General features: G+C 43.8%; 1 protein-coding gene across 2 annotated transcripts in view; it reads right to left on the reverse strand.

The window, feature by feature from the left end:
• Window positions 1-769: 769 nt before the first annotated feature.
• Window positions 770-18,092, reverse strand: part of EBPL (EBP like) — a 31,867-nt gene continuing 14,544 nt past the window's right edge. Inside the window, exons 1-5 of one of the 2 annotated variants that reach the window (XM_073894597.1) lie at window positions 12,807-12,908; window positions 12,304-12,507; window positions 8,166-8,235; window positions 2,628-2,766; window positions 770-1,324 (exon numbers count right to left, since the gene is read on the reverse strand). In XM_073894597.1, the coding sequence (XP_073750698.1) occupies window positions 1,084-1,324; window positions 2,628-2,766; window positions 8,166-8,235; window positions 12,304-12,492 (639 nt within the window). In that variant the 5' untranslated portion in view covers window positions 12,493-12,507; window positions 12,807-12,908 and the 3' untranslated portion in view covers window positions 770-1,083. Of the gene's footprint in view, window positions 1,325-2,627; window positions 2,767-8,165; window positions 8,236-12,303; window positions 12,508-12,806; window positions 12,909-18,092 lie in introns of those variants that run through there. The other variant, XM_025875309.2, reaches the window with a different exon arrangement.

An 18,092-nucleotide genomic window follows, 5' to 3' on the forward strand; every position in this document is an offset into this window, starting at 1 on the left:
ACGCTTTTACCCTCCGGATCTCTCAGAAGTATTTCTGAAAGGTGAAACCAATTTTGCATCCAGGACCACAGCCTACATATCCTCTGCGGGATAAGACAACTAGAAGGAGGGGACGATGCAGACCGAGCTCGCAGAGCTACAGGATCCACCGTAACTCACCACGTGCCTGGCCGGTGTGCCAGACACTTTTCTAGGCAGAGGATACATCTGTGAGCTCAGATGTGAGTAAGAAAGGCATGTGCTGAACAAGTTCATGTAAGTGCCTGCCCCCCACCTCTGACAGACCTGATACAATTGCTTCCCCAAAACTGGTGTTTTATGAGACACAACGTGGTCATGCTTCCCTCCTGGTATTGGAGGTAAGTGCCAAATCTGTGTGCTTCACTTCTACCCATTACGTACGACATTATGGCATGCGTTAACTTTAGGGTCATCTTATTATTTCCCACTCTTATTTCCCCTGGGTTCCTATTTCCCGATTTACTTTTTTGTCATATTGTGCAGTGTATTTCTGTAAGGCACTTCAATCTTCCTCCTTGAAACAAGACAGACATAAATCAATCACCTGTCTGTGTGTGAATCCCCCGAGCTCACCTGTGAGGAGTTAGCCCACTCACAGGGTTCTCCTACTAGCATTTTTGTTGGCTTCACAACTTGGACAAAATACAAATGTAAAACAGAAGCATTCATTTCATTTCTGGCTTCACTTTGGTAACCAAAAGACAAGTGAGAGGCTTAAAAGTTGAGGCAACAATACTTTCTTGGAATAAAAAATTAATAGGCTCTACAGTATTTTATGATAATTGGCTTTATTAATGCAGAACAATTAATGCTAGCCATAAAAACATATAATCAAACGGGTTATTATTACAAGTTAAAATTTATTCTCTGTTCCCCATATTGTAATTTAACTGAAGAAGAAAAAAAAAACTTGCCACCATACAATCAATTTGAAATAGGCTGTTTAGGAACAACAGTAGAAAAAGAAAGTGTACACAGGAATGCATTACATTTTGACCAACAAAAAGGTTTGACCCATTCTGGCTTATAAAGCAAGATACCAGTGTCTGTGATTTTGAAAATTCACTGAAACTTTTTCCCTGCACTGGTTCCTTTGTAATACATTTTCTTGAGTTCCACCCATGACTGCCACAGTAACAGCCCTGGCATCAGAACCCACACGCTATTGAAAAATACCAGATAGACCCCAAAGTAGAGCCAGTTGTCGGTGTTGAGGTTGGGGCCTCCCATAAGCCAGTCTGGGAAGAAGGTCATCCACCCGCCATACAATTCACACACGCACAGGGTAATCTGTATGAAATGCCTGTTAGAGAGAGAGAAACAAGAGCTCAGCGCAGCTGGGCACCCTGAATCCTGAAATCTTGTCTTAGATGTCAGCATTAACACAGTCTTCCACAGCAGAAGACCTCTCTGGAGTCAGACCTCAGGTTTTGCACAGCGCTCCGTTGATGGGGCAAGTCAATCTGATTAGTGGAAGATCCATACATCCTCTGGAGAAGCAATACTGCCCTTTCTAGAAGATTATTCTCAGAGTTAAGTAAGGTCTCCCAGGTACCCTGTTCTAGTCCTAGGAAGATTTACTGAGGTCACACCTCACCCAGCAAAAGAGACTGAGATGCGAATCTTGCTACAAGCCACAATTTTACCTGCTGGGTAAATTGAGGATTTAGGATTTCCCCCCAGGTAAATTTACCTGGGGGTAAAACTACCCCCTCCGGGAAAGGGGATAGTAAGAACTGTACCTTCCTCAAAGAATACAGTGGGCAGTGAGTCTACAACGAAGGTCATGGAGCCAAAGTTATATCAAGATGCCAAGAAGAAATTTAATTTTTCCTGCTAACTATCTAAGTAAAATTGGGTGGGGAAAGGTGGATTAAATGACCTTGGAGGTTCCATTCAAAGCTGAAATCTTGTGATTAAGCTTTAAAAATGACTTCTTCAATTCAAGATGCTAGAAAATGGAATGCGATTGTGCCTACTTGACATTGTTTTTGGGAATCATCCCCCGGAGAGCATTCTATTTGCCCCAGGTCACTGTGTCCGAGCGAAGGAGAGGAAGGGAAAGGGTAGGAGGGAGGGTAGAGAGTTCCACGTCTCCGAGTCTGACCGACGCCAGGCAGTTAATCTTCCATCGCCCTGTCCCCTTCCCCTCCCCTCTCTTCTGCCTTCTTCACATCCTCCATAACCTGCTTCGGGAAGGATTTATCTTGCATGTCTAACTCCAAATTACATAAGAAAATTTACTTGCTGTAAAGTGGAACACAAGTTTTCTAGAGTGATTTGCATGGGGGATGAGGAGCAAGGATGCAAGTATGACCCTTTTATTCTCCAAAATATTGCTGAACAATCATCCAATGCCGTTCACACTTTCTTGCCCTGTACAGTGACTAGGTGGTTCCTACAACCATATTTCTCATAATTTTTATTTTGAACAATCCGAAATTATCTGGTGGCACCACGATTCTTACCTAACAGAACAATTTTCATTTCTACCCTACTTTTCATCTCACAAATAAATGTGGTCGTCATCTACTCCAAACGCCACACGGGCATTGGCACAGCTCATGTGTGTCCTCTCTTCCGCAGGCCAGGAGGAGGGCACTTACCGGTAATATTTCTCCTTGACTATGGCATAAATGAGGACTAATGCCAGAGACCCATCCAGGACCACAGTCAGAATTTCCAAAGACACAATGGTTGGGTCAAAATAAAGCCATCTTGCGTCAGCTTTGCCATATTCTTTCCCTACAAGTGAAATACATTTTGTTACTCATCTGGCAACCATTTTTATGACAGTCAGTGGAAATGACTTTTTTTTCCCCTAAGGAGGAGAAAAAAAGAACTGTCGCCCCCCCCCATTCTTCATAATGCCTTCACAGAACACAGAAGGACTGACGCTAAAACCCATTTGCTGCGTGACACGAGTAGTAATAACGACGTCACGTGACATTTGTAAAAAGGATTTTGGTTCCCAAAGCACTTTCACACATGCATCCTCTTCGCCCCCGCCCTTTTCACTATAAGCAGAATTCTAAATTAATTCAGCTCGGTCAGATTTTACAAAGACGATCCTTAATAATTATCTTGGTAAGCGCGTTACGATTCCTTACTTCAAAATTGCTATGTAAAGTCTGTAGGTATAATCTAGACGTGGGAAAATTTTTATCAAGGAAACGTTTATTTAAAAAAGTGTCTATTAATAATTGAAGAGAAATTGAGTGCCGAGGGGACGGTGGGGGGCATGGCAATGACACAGCCTGGACTACGGAAGGGGTCCCGGATGGACAGGGGTGGGGGGGGCATTTCAGTGCAGACAGGAGTCACTAAGAACAGCCACCACAGAAGCCTCCGCTCTGGTCAGCAGGGAGTGGGTGTGCCCTAAGAACTCTTTCCAGACCCCATTATCAGGATGGTTTCTTCTAGAAAGAATGGAGTGAGAAAGTCATTTTAGAGCTGGACTGCGTCATGCACTGGGAGAATCCTCCCTCCCTCCCCCCCTTCCTTCGTTCGTTCTCTGTTTTCCTCCCTCCCTCCCTCTGTCCTCTCTCTCTCTGTTAATTTATGAAAGTAATACATGCTGCTCATAAGATCTCAAATGATCAGAGTGAAAAAATGAAAGTCCCACCTCTTCTCGCTTTGATACTGTTCTCACATTACTTAGAAAAGGCATGAATGATCAAATATCAGCTACATTATCTGATGGGTCGGAGCAGCAGGACAAAGCTCTTGTCTCTATTAATGGCCCAAGTGATGATCCCTCGGGGCCAGGGACAAAGGGTTCTAATGAAGGCTGTCCTGGCAGAAAGAAAGGCCAATAAACAGGATTAGCCATTTAATGAGATAATACACAGACACATGCTGAGCAGAGACTCTGAAAGGCCAGACACCACAGACGGGCCAGGCAGAGCTGCCCTGTCTGTCCCGGGCCGACGGCCAGCCAGGAGCTAACTGGAAAACAACATAATAGTGAAAGTAAGTTTTTCCTCTAAATCTAAAGATATAAACGGGGGCGCCTGGGTGGCTCAGTCCGTTAAGCGTCTGCCTTCGGCTCAGGTCGTGATCCCGGGGTCCTGGGATCGAGCCCCACATGGGGCTCCCTGCTCAGCGGGGAATCTCCCTCTCCCTCGGCCCCTCACCCCGCTTGTACTCTCTCTCTCTCAAATAAATAAATAAAATCTTAAAAAAAAATAAACTTATATGCAACATCTGAAATGTTCCCTCTAGTGCACCCAAAATCCAAGGAATTATCAGTAATGTAAAATTTCAGTGCTTTAGGAACTAAGAGATCAGTGGGTGTTTAGACATGCAAAAATAACCCCATTCATTCATTCTTTAATTCAGCAAAGCCTCCGGAGCACAGGAAGGCTCTGTGCTGGGCCTGGGGAATGCAGTCTTAACTAGGACGGGGGACACAGGCAACCCCCTAGGGGCTCCCTTTCTGAGGTCAAACTGCACAGTAAGTGACGGTAACCGAACGTGGGACGTGGAGAAAGAGACACTTGGGCCAGGTGAGGGAGGTGAGGTGTGTTCACTTCCTCCTTCCCGCTGTTGGTGGGGAGGGGCCCCCAGCCTCGGGTTATGGGGGTGGCCACACACAACAGGTGGCACTGGACAGACGAGGCTGATGGCAATTTACAAGTCACATACACTCACAGCCTGGAGAAAGGGCACTGCGCGTCACCGGGCCATGCGCGGGCTGCACTCAGAACCGGAGCGAACCGGGAAGGGCCCCGCAGGAGGCAGGCTCCGCAGCAATGAGGCAGGGGCGGCCCCTGGTTCCTGCGGCAGGAACGGGCTTCTTCTAGTAATCCGGGGGGCTGTCAAGGAACTGAAGCCTGCTCCTGAGGGATCTGCGGGCACCGTGCCTGGTCCTTGGGACAAGGAGGGTCGTTTGGGCTCATAGGAGGAAGCAAAAGTGCGGAGGGGCCTTGCGGTTAGGCCATGTGAGGCCCTCTGGATTTTATCAGCTGTCAATACATAATATTGGATCTTAATTTCAGGCCTTATACCACAAAAGGTGACCCCTGCACAGGGCGAAGGAGAGGGTGTTTCAGGGAGGAGCATGCCCAAGGCACAGGCCTGGAGTGAAGAGAGCAAAGTATGGCTGAAATCCTGTTTAACTCAGCAGAGCTGAAGGGGGGGGGGAGAGAGAGAGAGAGAGAGAGAGAGAGAGAGAGAGAGAGAGAGAGAGTGTGTGTGTGTCTGCCTGCCTCAGCACAGCTGAAGGAGCCTGTGTGTGTGGGGGGGGGGGGGTCGAGGTGAATGCCCCAGAGGAAGGCGGTCCCAGTGCATCAAGCCTCTGGTATCGTCTCCTCTCCTGCTCAAGTCTGGCCATTTCTCTGCTGGGTAAGCACCTGCATAGCAAAGGGCAAACAGAGCATTCAAAAGCCTAATGATAGGATAGATGCCATTTATTTTGCGACTGATGCCAGGCTCAGGCAGAGGTTTAGACGGAAAGATGCACTGAGGGCTGGAGTAGGATCCCAGTCCCTGAGTCATGGCTGGGCCCTTCACCCCTAGAGCGGAGATTAGGAGAGGGTGAGGGGTGACAAAGACCGTCTTCTTGACCCAGCTTGAGTCAGGCTCCTCCGAGCCCTCTCCTTGACGGGGCCTCCACCTAGTGCTCTGTCCTTGGCCCACTTAGTCCGGTTCCAGCAAGAATCCTGCTGAGTCAGTGTAGCAAAAGTCCTCCATTCTTGGTATTTGCTCACTCACCCCCCTCCCCCGACAGTTTTATTGAGATGTAATTGACATCTAGCATTGTATGACTTGAACATGTGCGTCACGATGACTCGGCTTACGTACATCAGGAAATGATTAAAATGTGTTCAGTGAACATACATTCTTCATATAGACACAAAAAATAAGAAAAGACAGTGTGTTCTTCCTTTTGATGAGAACTCTCCGGATCCATTCTCTGGATAACTTACAGCAGTGGTAACTAGAGTCATTATATTGTGCATTATACCCTCCACTTACCTATCTTGGAACTGCAAGTTTGTACTTAGTCCTTTATCCAATTCCCTCAGTCTCCACCCCCCCACCTCTGGGAACCACAAATCTGATCTCTTTTTCTATGAGTTTTTTTTTTTTTTTAATTAAGATTCCACATAGAAGTGAAATCATACAGTATCTGTCTTTGTCTGGCTTGTTTCACTTAGCCTAATGCCCTCAAGGTCCAACCATGTTGTCACAATGGCAGAATTTCTTGCTTTTTTTATGGTTAAATAGTATTCCATTGTGCCCGTGCGTGTGTACATACACATGCACAAACACCCCAAACTTCTTTATCCATTCACCCACCGATGGACACTTAGGTTGCTTCCATGCGTTGGCTATCATGAATAATGCTACCATGAACATGGGGGTGCAGATACCTGATTACTCTCGATACCTGATCAAATTCCTCATCCCCCACCCTCTATATCATATCCTATCATCCTGGCCTGCCTGCAGCAAGATTCCTGTTGAGTCGGTCTATTGAAAGTCTCCACTCTTGATGTTTCTTCTTAGTAATTTTCCAGCCACTGACCCCACTACCTTCTTGGCCATAAAGCTCCACCTGTCCTTGTTGCATCTGGACTTGAGCCCGATCTCGCTTCCCTACTGCAAGACTCCACCGTAGGGGTACCTCCTGAATAAATTCTTCTTTATCATCTTGAACAAGTGTCATGAATAATTCCTCTTTAACAGGGTCCATGTGATGTTTATAGCCCAGCTCTACATCCTGGTGAATCAAAGGACAGTCCGCAGATCAACATCTGGGAGGCTTTACCATAGACGCTCTGAATCAGAATCTGTATTTTAACAAGAGTCCAAGGCAAGCTGGTGCACTTTAAAGTCCGAGAAGAACTACTTTACATTATCTACTGGATTTTCATTTTCTCAAGAATAAAGGACACCACCATTAAATGAGTTTTTACTTTTTTTAAGGCCAAAAAAATGTAAACTGAAGATGACTGATAAAGATCATGTTAGACATTTGCATTTCATGGGACTGGGCCAAAGCTGGGTCGTTCACTTTCTCTGATGCCGGGCCAGGCAGCCAGGGTGGAGGGCAATGACTTAGGCTGCGTCCTCCAGCCCCTGGGCTTCCCCAGCAACTCTCAGGCACAGTTTAATCCGGCCCACTCATCACATCACACACACGAATGTGCATAGCAACACCTCCCTCCTGAGGTGGGGGCTCAGGCTCCCTGAGCTACCCCTGGCTGGGACCTGACAGGCATCAAAGACAACACACATTTTGCTTTGAGAAGCACTAACGATAGCTGCCTGGATTCTCTCGAAGTTCCCTAACTCTAGTGATGAACAGCAGTCTGGACATAGGTCCTGGCTGAAGGACCTGATTTCAGAATTATGCAAGAAATGAGATAAACAATGCAGAATTTCTGATGCAAAGTCTCAAAGAAGTTACCTTGCATAAGGCAATTCTATAATGGTGGTGAAGGATCCTGTTGTTGCCTGGCTCATTTGTTTGTCAAATTTGACACAGTACGGGGGAGGAAGTCGATACTAACTGATGGAAAGTTGACTGATTTACAGCAGCATGAAGAAGGTAGGCAAAACTAGTTAACACCTCTGCAGAACCAGAGGAGCTTTGGAAATTATCTTCAGGACTACATACACACACACACACACACACACACACACACACACACACACACACGCATATACAGACCTCGTATGTATATATGATAAAGTGAAGGTTGACGTTAAAAGTACGGAAAAGCACCCAGTTTAAATACTGCAAATTCTTCAATCTGCAGTATAAACATATTTTTTAATACACAGCTTTATTGAGATATAAATCACGCATCATACAATTCACCCATTTAAAGTGTACAGTTCAGTGGGTTTTAGTATATTCACAGATTCGAATCATCACAATGAAATTTTAGAACATTTCATTAACTCCCCAAAAGAAACCCAAACCCCTCACTCTCCATCCCCCTCCTCTGTCTTCCCTCTCTAGTCCTAGGCAACCACAAATCTATCATCTGTCTCTAGAGATTCACCTATTCTGGACATTTCATATAAATGAAATCACACCATTTGTGCGACAGGGACTCATTTAATTGACAGCCATACTTGCAATTAATCTCCTCAAACATTCCAAATGCAAACATTTTAAAATTACTTACACAATGAAGCAATCAAGCCTTCGGAATCCGCAACGTTTCCTACAAAAGACAAGTAGACAAAAGGGCCTTCCTGGAGAGAAGAAAATGAAATCAGGCTCTAATTTAGCATCACAGCCACAGGATGGCACCGCAGATGCGTGGCAGCGTCCCCAGGAGCCCACATCCTGGTCCGCACCCTCTGCACCTCCACGACCCCGTGGGGTGTGAGCCTGGAGCCAGACCCCGCCCCCCGACCTTGCAAAAAGATATGTCCAAAGGGAATGTTTATCTAATAAATGCTGTTTTTCAATGATTGGCATGATAAAAATCAGAAGTGTGTTCTTATGGGGAAAAATACATTGAAAATTATGCACAAGGAAAGAGCTTAAATGTTATATTAAATAGGCTAAATTCTGGATTATTCCAGTGATTTTACACCTTTGAGAAGTGCCTCACAGCAGTTCATTTTGTCTCGCCTCAAAAAACAGCCAGGATCTCTCTTAACAAAAGTGGCATTTACATATCTATGTCGGAGTTAAACTAGTTCTTTTTCCTGCATAAGGGCAAATTTAGGAAAATTAAAATCCTTACAGACTACATTTTAAATTTTAGGTAATGAAAGATCTGCAGTTACACTGAGTACTTTCCTATCACTGAAGTGCTTCTTTGCTTAAATTCAAAACTAATTAATTAGAATTCACTGGGGTATCTAATTGTCATGTTGCTCCTTTGAACACATTTTATTGCTGGTCACTAAAACTTCTTTTCCCACTTCTTTTTACCAATGCAGTTGCTTATATGACATTAAAATGATGTCTCTGCCTAATCCCTGCTCACTTACTGTACTACTTCCCAGAGGTTATCACTTAGAGCTGCGTTTAGTTCTGGGGATTATCATCCTAACTCACAATATACTTACACTGCTATTTCTTTAGATATTCTCAACTGACTGCCAATCCTGAAAAATTACGATTTAACTTATGTCTCCCCTCTGCATCTCCACTTTTTACAGTTTTTTGATAGTGTAGGGGAGGAAAAACTTCCTGCTGCCCTCTGACTCTGTAGCTGGCCTAAGAATTAACTGACATGACAGACTAACAGGAGGAAAGCACACGCATTTTATTCACTATTTTTACATGTACATGGGAGTCCTTAAAAGGAAAACAAAGACCCAAAGAAGCTGTTAGGCCCAAAAGCTTGTATACTTTGTTTTACACAAAGAATGATAAATTACGGAGATGTGACAACACAAAGGGGCATGGACTAGGGGACAGTAAATTGTGGGAAAGTGACTAAGAAATATACGAGGGAAAGCAGTGGAAGATAAGGGTTATTTTAGTAGGTTTGTTCATACAGGTCCATTTCAGCATTGACTCCCAGTCTCCGGTGATAAGAACGTTCTTCTCTTCCTGGTGCAGGGAGGGCACCGTTCTCATGGGAAATTTAATGACCTGATTTTAGGTAGAAAGGAGCAGGTCAGAGAGGCCTTCCTACATCTGCTTTTTTCCAAATGCCTTCAGCTCATAACCATCAATATGCCAAAATGTCATAGTTTAGAGTGGCATGTCCTGAACCACTCCCCCTTTTTTAAAGATTTATTTTATTTATTTGAGAGAGAGAGAGAGAGAGACAGAGAGAACACGTATGTGTGGGGGGGGGTAGGGGGGTAGGGAGAGGATCATACGCAGACTCCCTGCTAAGCATGGAGCCTGATGATGCAGGGCTTGATCTCACAACACTGAGAACATGACCTGACCTAAAACCGGTTGCTTAATCGACTGAGCCACCCAGCTACCCCTGAACCCTTTCAAATAGCTATATTATACTCTTTAATTCTTCCATTTGTTACCAAATTTGTAACTTAGGTAGTAAACTTAAAAACCTCAGCTTCCTCATTCATCAGTGTTGCCCAGCATCTGGACTTCCCAATGTACAAGATGAGGACACTAGCCCCGGCCATGCTTTCTTCCTCTCCTCCCCATTTCCAACACTCAACTTCTGTCTACTTTGCTTGTACATTGCTGAGATTGATTACATTTCCATTCTTGTTCTGTAAACATATTTGTCTTCCTATTTTATGTGAATTCTGAAAGCTGAAAATCAGCAGCATTTACAATATGGTGATTAGGTAAATGTCATTCACTGCAAAGGGCCACAACTTCTTTCTCTACAGATCTAGTACTTTGACTCCTGTGTCATTTAAGAAGAATGTGGCAGCTGGAATATCCTTTATTAGACTCATAAATTTCTCAAAATCATGCTGTATTTTAGTTTGCTACATATTTGGGCCATGACTTTCTTATAAAATATTTTTGTTTATGTTAGTTTATAACTGCCTTTCTTTTTCTCTTATTGAGAGAAGAAACCTGACTTTCTCCCCATCTCATTAATGTCGTCCAGCTTCTTATACACGCTCATCTCTGCTAAACAGAAGCTTTAAAGTTGGTTTGTTCTGTCTTTTCTTGACACTTTGTAAGTTACTTACTTGGTAAATGTGGTTTACCTAAGAGTATATGTAAAAATTATATTCTTGGGGCGCCTGGGTGGCTCAGTCAGTTGAGCGGCTGCCTTCAGCTCAGGTCATAATCCCAGGGTCCTGGGATTGAGCCCCGCATCGGGCTCCCTGCTCGGCGGGGAGCCTGCTTCTCCCTCTCCCTCTGCCTGCCTCTCTGCCTACTTGCTCTCTCTCTCTATCTCTCTGCCAAATAAATAAATAAAATCTTAAAAAAAAATTATATTCTTTAAGGGAGATTTTAAAAAATTACAAGGAGATAAACAGCAATGTTTTAAAATAGGAAGTATTCCCCATCCACTGTGTAACACTTTATTTTCACCAATCAATTTTTTATTTTTAGCAGAGACATAGCAGGAAATCCACACCACTTCCCTGGCTTGGCCTGAGGACTTTCTAGACAAAACACATCCACTGGCCTGGCCAGCAGGAGCAATAAGGCTGGGCTGAATTTGATCCTCTGTAGGTCTCATTCCATCTATCTGTTAAGATGAAGGACCGCCTAAAATTAGATTGCGGATCTCATCCTAAAACTAGACATGACTTCCACTAGCAATCTCTTCAACTGAAGCCATTAGCAAAACCTGGACTCCGACATTAGGTCCGGGACCTTTCCTCAGAAGCAACTCTGTGGGTAAGAGCAAGATGGGGGTCTGGCAATCTATAACATGCAGGGACCTAGGAGTGTATGACAAATTTTGTCCCTTTTATATCTACGTCTTCAAGTTCTACTCCTTTTTCAAATGCCAGTTCAAACCCTCCTTCCTCTAAGAAATCTTCCCAACCTCCTCGTGATAATTCCTCACTCTACTGTGTTACTAAATTTGTGCTTCTATAATCAACTGTCTGCTGGTTATCAATCTCTAGTTCCCATTAGATCATACACCTTTGGAGTCTGGAATGCTGTCTTATCTCAGAATCTTCAAGAACCCAGGATGATATTTTGTGTTCAGTGTTTACTAACCTTGAATTAATGACAAGTTCCCATTATGAATTACTTAGAAAGATACCGAGGGGCTTTTAGAAGGCACTTCTTTTTTTTTTTTTTTTTTTTTAAAGATTTTATTTATTTATTTGACAGAGAGAGACACAGCGAGAGCAGGAACACAAGCAGGGGGAGTGGGAGAGGGAGAAGCAGGTCTCCTGCCGAGCAGGGAGCCTGATGTGGGACTCGATCCCAGGACCCTAGGATCATGACCCGAGCCGAAGGCAGACGCTCAATGACTGAGCCACCCAGGCGCCCAGAAGGCACTTCTTACTATATTAATGTCTCAAATGTAATGGCAGTATACAGCTGACTCTCGAACAACACAGGGGTTAGGGGCACCAACCCCTGTGCAGTCAAAAATCCACATATAAGTTTTGACTCCCCAAAAACTTAACTACCAATAGCCTACTACTGACCAGAAGCCTTACTGAAAACATACAATCAATTAACATAGTTTGTGTGCTATATGTATTATATACTGTATTCTTACAATAAAGTGAGCTAGAGAAAATTATTAAGAAAATCATAAGGAAAATACACATACAGTACTGTACTATATTTATCAAAACAATCCATGTATAAGCAGACCAGTGCAGTGCAACCCACGATGTTCAAGGGTCAACTGTAATATACGTAAAGTATAATAAATATATTCATGCCTCCACATGCTGATCAGATGCTGCCTCCTCCAGGAAGCAAGGCTTCACTGATTCTCTTGACGGGAAGTAGGTGCGTCTCCTACATAGAAGAACTCTGCTTACTTGTCCCCTCCTCCAAACCATCAGTTCCTTTAAGGCAAAGTCTTTGTCTTTTATCTCTGTATTCCAAATGCCTGATAGATGGTACATGCTAATAAATGTTTACTAAAGGAATAAGAAATAAAAGAAGGGAGAGGGTAGTGAAGGATAAGAGAGTTAAACAACAACAACAGCAAACACCCAATTAACCCATTTAGAAAATGGGCAAAGGAAATGAAGAAACATTTCAGGAAAGAGGGTCTACAGACGGCAAGCAAACACATGAGAAGATGTTCCACATCATTAGCAGGCAGGGAAATGCCAATAAAAACCACAATGAGTTAGTACTCCACACCTATCAGAACGCATAAAATAAAAAAAAATAGTGACCACAACAAATGCCGATAAGGATGTGGATCACTCACGTGTTTCTGGTGGGATGAAAACGGTACCATTCTGGAAAATGAGGCTGGCAGTTTATTCTAAAACTAAATATGCAATTACTATGGGATCCAACAGTTGCACTCTTGGGCACCTGTCCCAGAAAAATAAAAGCTTATGTTCACACAAAAACAAGCACACAAATGTCCATAGCAGCTTTATCTGTAATAGCTTAAAGCTGGACGTCCTTCACCAGGTGAATGCCTAAACAAACCACAGTCCATCCATCCTGGAGCACTCCCGAGCAACAAGGAACCAACTATTGATACACTCGACAACTTGGATGGATCTCCAGGGAATTTGCTGAGTGAAGAAAGCCAATCCAAAAGATTACATATACTCTCTGATTCCATTTATATAACACTTTTTGAAATGAGAAATTTTAAGAAATGGAGGACAGATTAGTTAGTGGTTGCCAGGGGTTAGTGGCTGGAGGAGATGGGCGGGGGGGGGGGCGGGCAGGGCAAGTGCCAGTGAATACAAAAGGACAACACTAGGGATCCTTGCGGTGTTGGAACTATCTGGTATCCTGTTGTGGTGGATATTTGAACCTACCCAGTTGGTAAAATGGTACAGAAATTAATAGACAGACAGACACACACACACACACACACACACACATGCAAGTGGATCTAGGGAAATCTGAGTAAGATGAGTGGATTGCATCAATGTCCTGCTTGTGATATTACACTATATTATACTGTAGGTTTAAAAAGTGTTACCCTTGGGGAAAGCTAAGCAGAGCATACATGGGCTCTCTCTGTATTATTTCTTACAACTACATGTGAATCAACAATTATCTTCCCCTTCAAAAAAATTAATTAAAAAACCAGACAGGTAGAACAAGAGCTGTGGAAGAAATAACAACATTACTAATTGAATAACATTTTTAAATCAATTGCCAGGACTTTTTAAAAAAATTATTTATTTATTTGAGAGAGAGAGAGAGAGAGAGAGAGAGGGAGAGAGCATGAGCAGGGGGGAGGAGCAGAGGAACGAGGAGAAGCAGACTCCCCGCTGAGCAGGGAGCCCGATATGGGACTTGATCCCAGGACCTTGAGATCATGACCTGAGCCGAGGCAGACGCTTAACTGACTGAGCCACCTAGGCGCCCCCAGCTTTTTTTAAATTTAGCATAGGCTGGGTTCTGGCCTCAGAGAGCTTATCTAGTTGGGTAATACCAACTTCCAATTTAATAAAGATTGGAAAAAGATGAGGGGCCTGTGGTTGGGACAGTCAGGAAGACTTCTAGGAGGAGGCAGGCCTAGAGCTGGGCCTTAGCAGGCAGGCTGAAAGGTGGCAGGACAGGGATGGTAGCCCAGGGGTGCAGAGGGCAGGACATTAGGAGGCCTGGTGGGTCCAGACTCTGCCCTGCCCGGCGCTGTAGCCGACAGCGATGGCCCCTGCCCCTCCCCTTGGGCTCCCTCACCAGGGCAGAGGGCACCTACACTTGTGTTTGCAGGAGACCTCGGGCTGGTTTTCACTCCTCCAGGCCTGTGCATGAGCTGCTCCTCTGCCTACAGTACCCAGGCCTGGCTTTCTTCCCCCCAGAAAAGAATGTAAATTAAAAAAAAAAGTATTATAGTAAAATATATAAAATTTAATATTTTAACCATTTTAAGTCTACAATTCAGTGGTGGTACGTACACTCACGTTATTGTGTGACCATCACCACCATCCATCTCCATTACTGAGTCTTCCCAAACTGAAACTCTGAACCCATTAAATAATAACTCATTCTCCTCCTAGCCTCGGGCCCTGACAAGCACCACTCTGTCTCGACACACTGGACTACTCGAAGTACCTCATATAAGTGGAATCATACGATCTGTGTCTTAATGACTGGCTTATTTTACTCAGCATCATGTCCACAAGCTTCTCTGTGTGGTAGTATGTGCCAGAATTTCATGTTTTTTAAGGCTGACTAATATTCTATTGTATGTATCCATCACATTTTGTTTCTCTACTCATCTGTTGATTGGCTACGATGAATAAAACTGCTGTGTGCAAGTATCAAAGTCCCTGGTTCCAATTTCTTTGGCTATTTATATAAAAGTGGGCTTGCTGGATCATATGGTAATTCTATGACATTTCTTCTGGTGGTATACCTTAACTATTTTAATTACTAAAAAATATTATTAAAGGGATACATTACTGAAAGTATTTTTTTTTTTAAGATTTTATTTATTTGACAGAGAGAGACACAGCGAGAGAGGGAACACAAGCAGGGGGAGCGGGAGAGGGAGAAGCAGGCTTCCCGCGGAGCAGGGAGCCCGAAGTGGGGCTCGATCCCAGGACCCTGGGATCATGACCTGAGCCGAAGGCAGACGCTTAACGACTGAGCCACCCAGGCGCCCCACTGAAAGTTTTTTTTAAAAAAATGAAAAGGTATAAAGTGAAAGGTAAAATTCTTTTCCTCCTGATCCCCGATCTCACTCTCCTGAGACACTCCTGGTGTTTCATGGCAGCCCTTGAGAAACTTTTCATGGGGGCGCCTGGGTGGCTCAGTCAGTTAAGCCTCCGACTCTTGATTTCAGCTCAGGTCATGATCTCAGGGTCCTGAGATCGAGCCCCACGATGGGCTCCGCGCTCAGTGCAGAGTCCTCTTGAGATTCTCTCTCTCTCTCCCTCTGCACCCTGGCCCCGCCCCCTGCTCTCTCTCCAAAATAAATAAATCCTAAAAAAATACTTTTTATGTATATGTTATTATGGAGCCATAAATATTTAAAATATTTTCTTTCTGCTATTAAATTTCAAATATAAACCCAGAGGGTGATGAGGAAAATTTTACCATGTTTATTTTTTTATTTTTTTAAAGATTTTATTTATTTATTTGAGACAGAGAGAATGAGAGAGAGAGAGAGAGAGAGCACATGAGAGGGGGTTGGGTCAGAGGGAGAAGCAGACTCCCCGCTGAGCAGGGAGCCTGATGTGGGGCTCGATCCCGGGACTCCAGGATCATGACCTGAGCCGAAGGCAGTCGCTTAACCAACTGAGCCACCCAGGGGCCCCACCATGTTTGTTTATTTAAAAAATTTTCAAGTTCTGTGGATCAGGAATTTTGTTTTAAGAACATACAGAATGGGGAGGGGGGTGCGGGGATGGGTTAGCCCGGTGATGGGTATTAAAGCGGGCACATATTGAATGGAGCACTGGGTGTTAGGTGCAAACAATGAATCATGGAACACTATATCAAAAAGTAACGATGTAATGTATGGTGATTAACATAACATAATAAAATAAAAAAAACGTGCTAGTAATAGGAAGCACCTGGTGTAGCATACATGGAAATGTTCTATACTATCTTCTCAATTTTTCCATAAAACTAAAACTGTTCTAAAAAATAAAGTGTATTTTTGGGAAAAAAATAAAAAAAACATACAGAAGTTTCTATTAGATGCTCTAATGATTGAATGATTGAACTGTAATTAATTGAGCTGCTAAGAAAATCAACTTAAAAGCTAAATTGTGTCAGGGCAAATAAAAGTAACAACAGCAAGGTCATTTTTCATTTAAGGCGTTCCAGACTGTAATTCTAGCAACTGTATTTTGGAAGCTTTTAGACAATTACCAGCCAAAACTCAGATTAAAAACAAAAACAAAAAAGGTTGGGCTCAGCAAGCTACTGCTCTCTGTAATTCAATGACCACTTTAGAGAAAATGTGCAACTTACTCATTTCAACCCTTACAGGAAAATTTAGTTGTGGGGGGGAAGGCTTTATAGAAATAAAAAAGAAAAAGAATCCCATTTTTTTTTTTTTTGGTAATTTATGTCGGTATTTGTGAAGGCTAAATCTGCATTCAAATGTATCTTGCAAGCCTTTTGGTTTTTTTTAGCTTGTTTGCATGAAGAACCAGAGAAAAACAGCACAACACTCATTACTAAGAGTGGGAGAATAAAGTGGATTAGAATGGAATCACCACCTAAGTCCTGTCAAAATTTATTAGCATTTTCTATTCAGACTCTCAAAATCTCAGCCTAATCAGACTTGATTTTTCCATGTCATGGCAACAGCACCCATCATTGTTTCTGGAAGGATCAGCTGCTTCAGCCTCCTATGGCACCTCGATGACAAGGCTTTAGTGACTTCATAAATCTAGGCTGCCCAGCTGCCGTCCCCTTAATGACATGACGCCTTCCGTTTGATGGAACCTGCCGTGCAGATGGGCCGTTGCCCGGTATTCACAGAGGACAGTGCTGGCCTCTCCAGAACTTTGCGGATGGAACAACAACGCCAGTTCTATTGTTCCTATGTGATGGCAGCTTAGCGTTTGGTTTAGAACTTGAAAACATCTCTCCCCTTTTAAGACTATACCCTTCTCTGCCGAGACCGTTATTTCTCTGGTTAAGGATTTGAAAGGAAACTTTCAAAGGCTCATCTTTGTTGGACAAGTGCTTTGTCACTATATTACATAGGGACAGGAAGAAAGTGAAAAGTTAATCCTAGCATGGAGTACAGCGAGTAGGGTCACGGGAGGGACAGAGGAAGACAGAATCAACATTTACGGAACTCTGCTGGGTGCCAGGCACTGTGCCAAGCGTCCCACATCCCTGCTATTCAAATGTGGTCCACGAACCACAACTTGGGCATCACCCGGGAGCTTGTCAGAAATGCAGAATTTCAGATCCAGACTTATGGACTCAAATCTGCCTCGTGAAAAGTTCCCTGGGGATTTTCAAGTTTGAGAAGCACTGTCTTAAATGACAAAGCTCCACTTAATCCTCACAACAATGCTTTGAAGAAAATATTATTTCCATACTTTAAGGATAAGAGCTTTGGTCTGAATGGGTGCCACCCAAATGCATGTGTTGAAATTCTATCTCCCAAAGACGATGATACTAGGAGGTGGGGCGTCTGGGAGGTGCTCAGGTCCTGAGGGTGGAGCCCACCTGAATGGGATCAGTGACTCTCTTAAGAGGCTCCAGAGAGATTCCTAGCCTCTTCCACCAAGATGACACAGCAAGAAGACACCACCTCCAGAGCCAGGGGAGGGACCTCCCCTGCCATGAGGGCCACTTGATCTTGGACTGCCAGCTTCCTGAATTCTGAGAAATAAAGGTCTACTGTTTATAAGCCACCCAGTCTGTGGTATTTTGTCACAGCAGCCCCAACATATTAAGACAATAAGGGAGCAGAGACAAAAGTTCCCTTCCTTCTTTCTCTTCCTCCTTACAGAAAGGGTTGTGGTAGGGAAAAGGTACTGTTCAGAATCTCGCAGCTGGTGAATGGCAGAACCAGCATCCGAGAATGCATCCATTCGACCCTAAA

Source organism: Callorhinus ursinus, unplaced genomic scaffold, assembly GCF_003265705.2.
Source record: "Callorhinus ursinus isolate GAN/ISIS: 27379988/994484 unplaced genomic scaffold, GSC_fseal_2.0 scaffold7, whole genome shotgun sequence".
Lineage (NCBI taxonomy): Eukaryota > Metazoa > Chordata > Mammalia > Carnivora > Otariidae > Callorhinus > Callorhinus ursinus.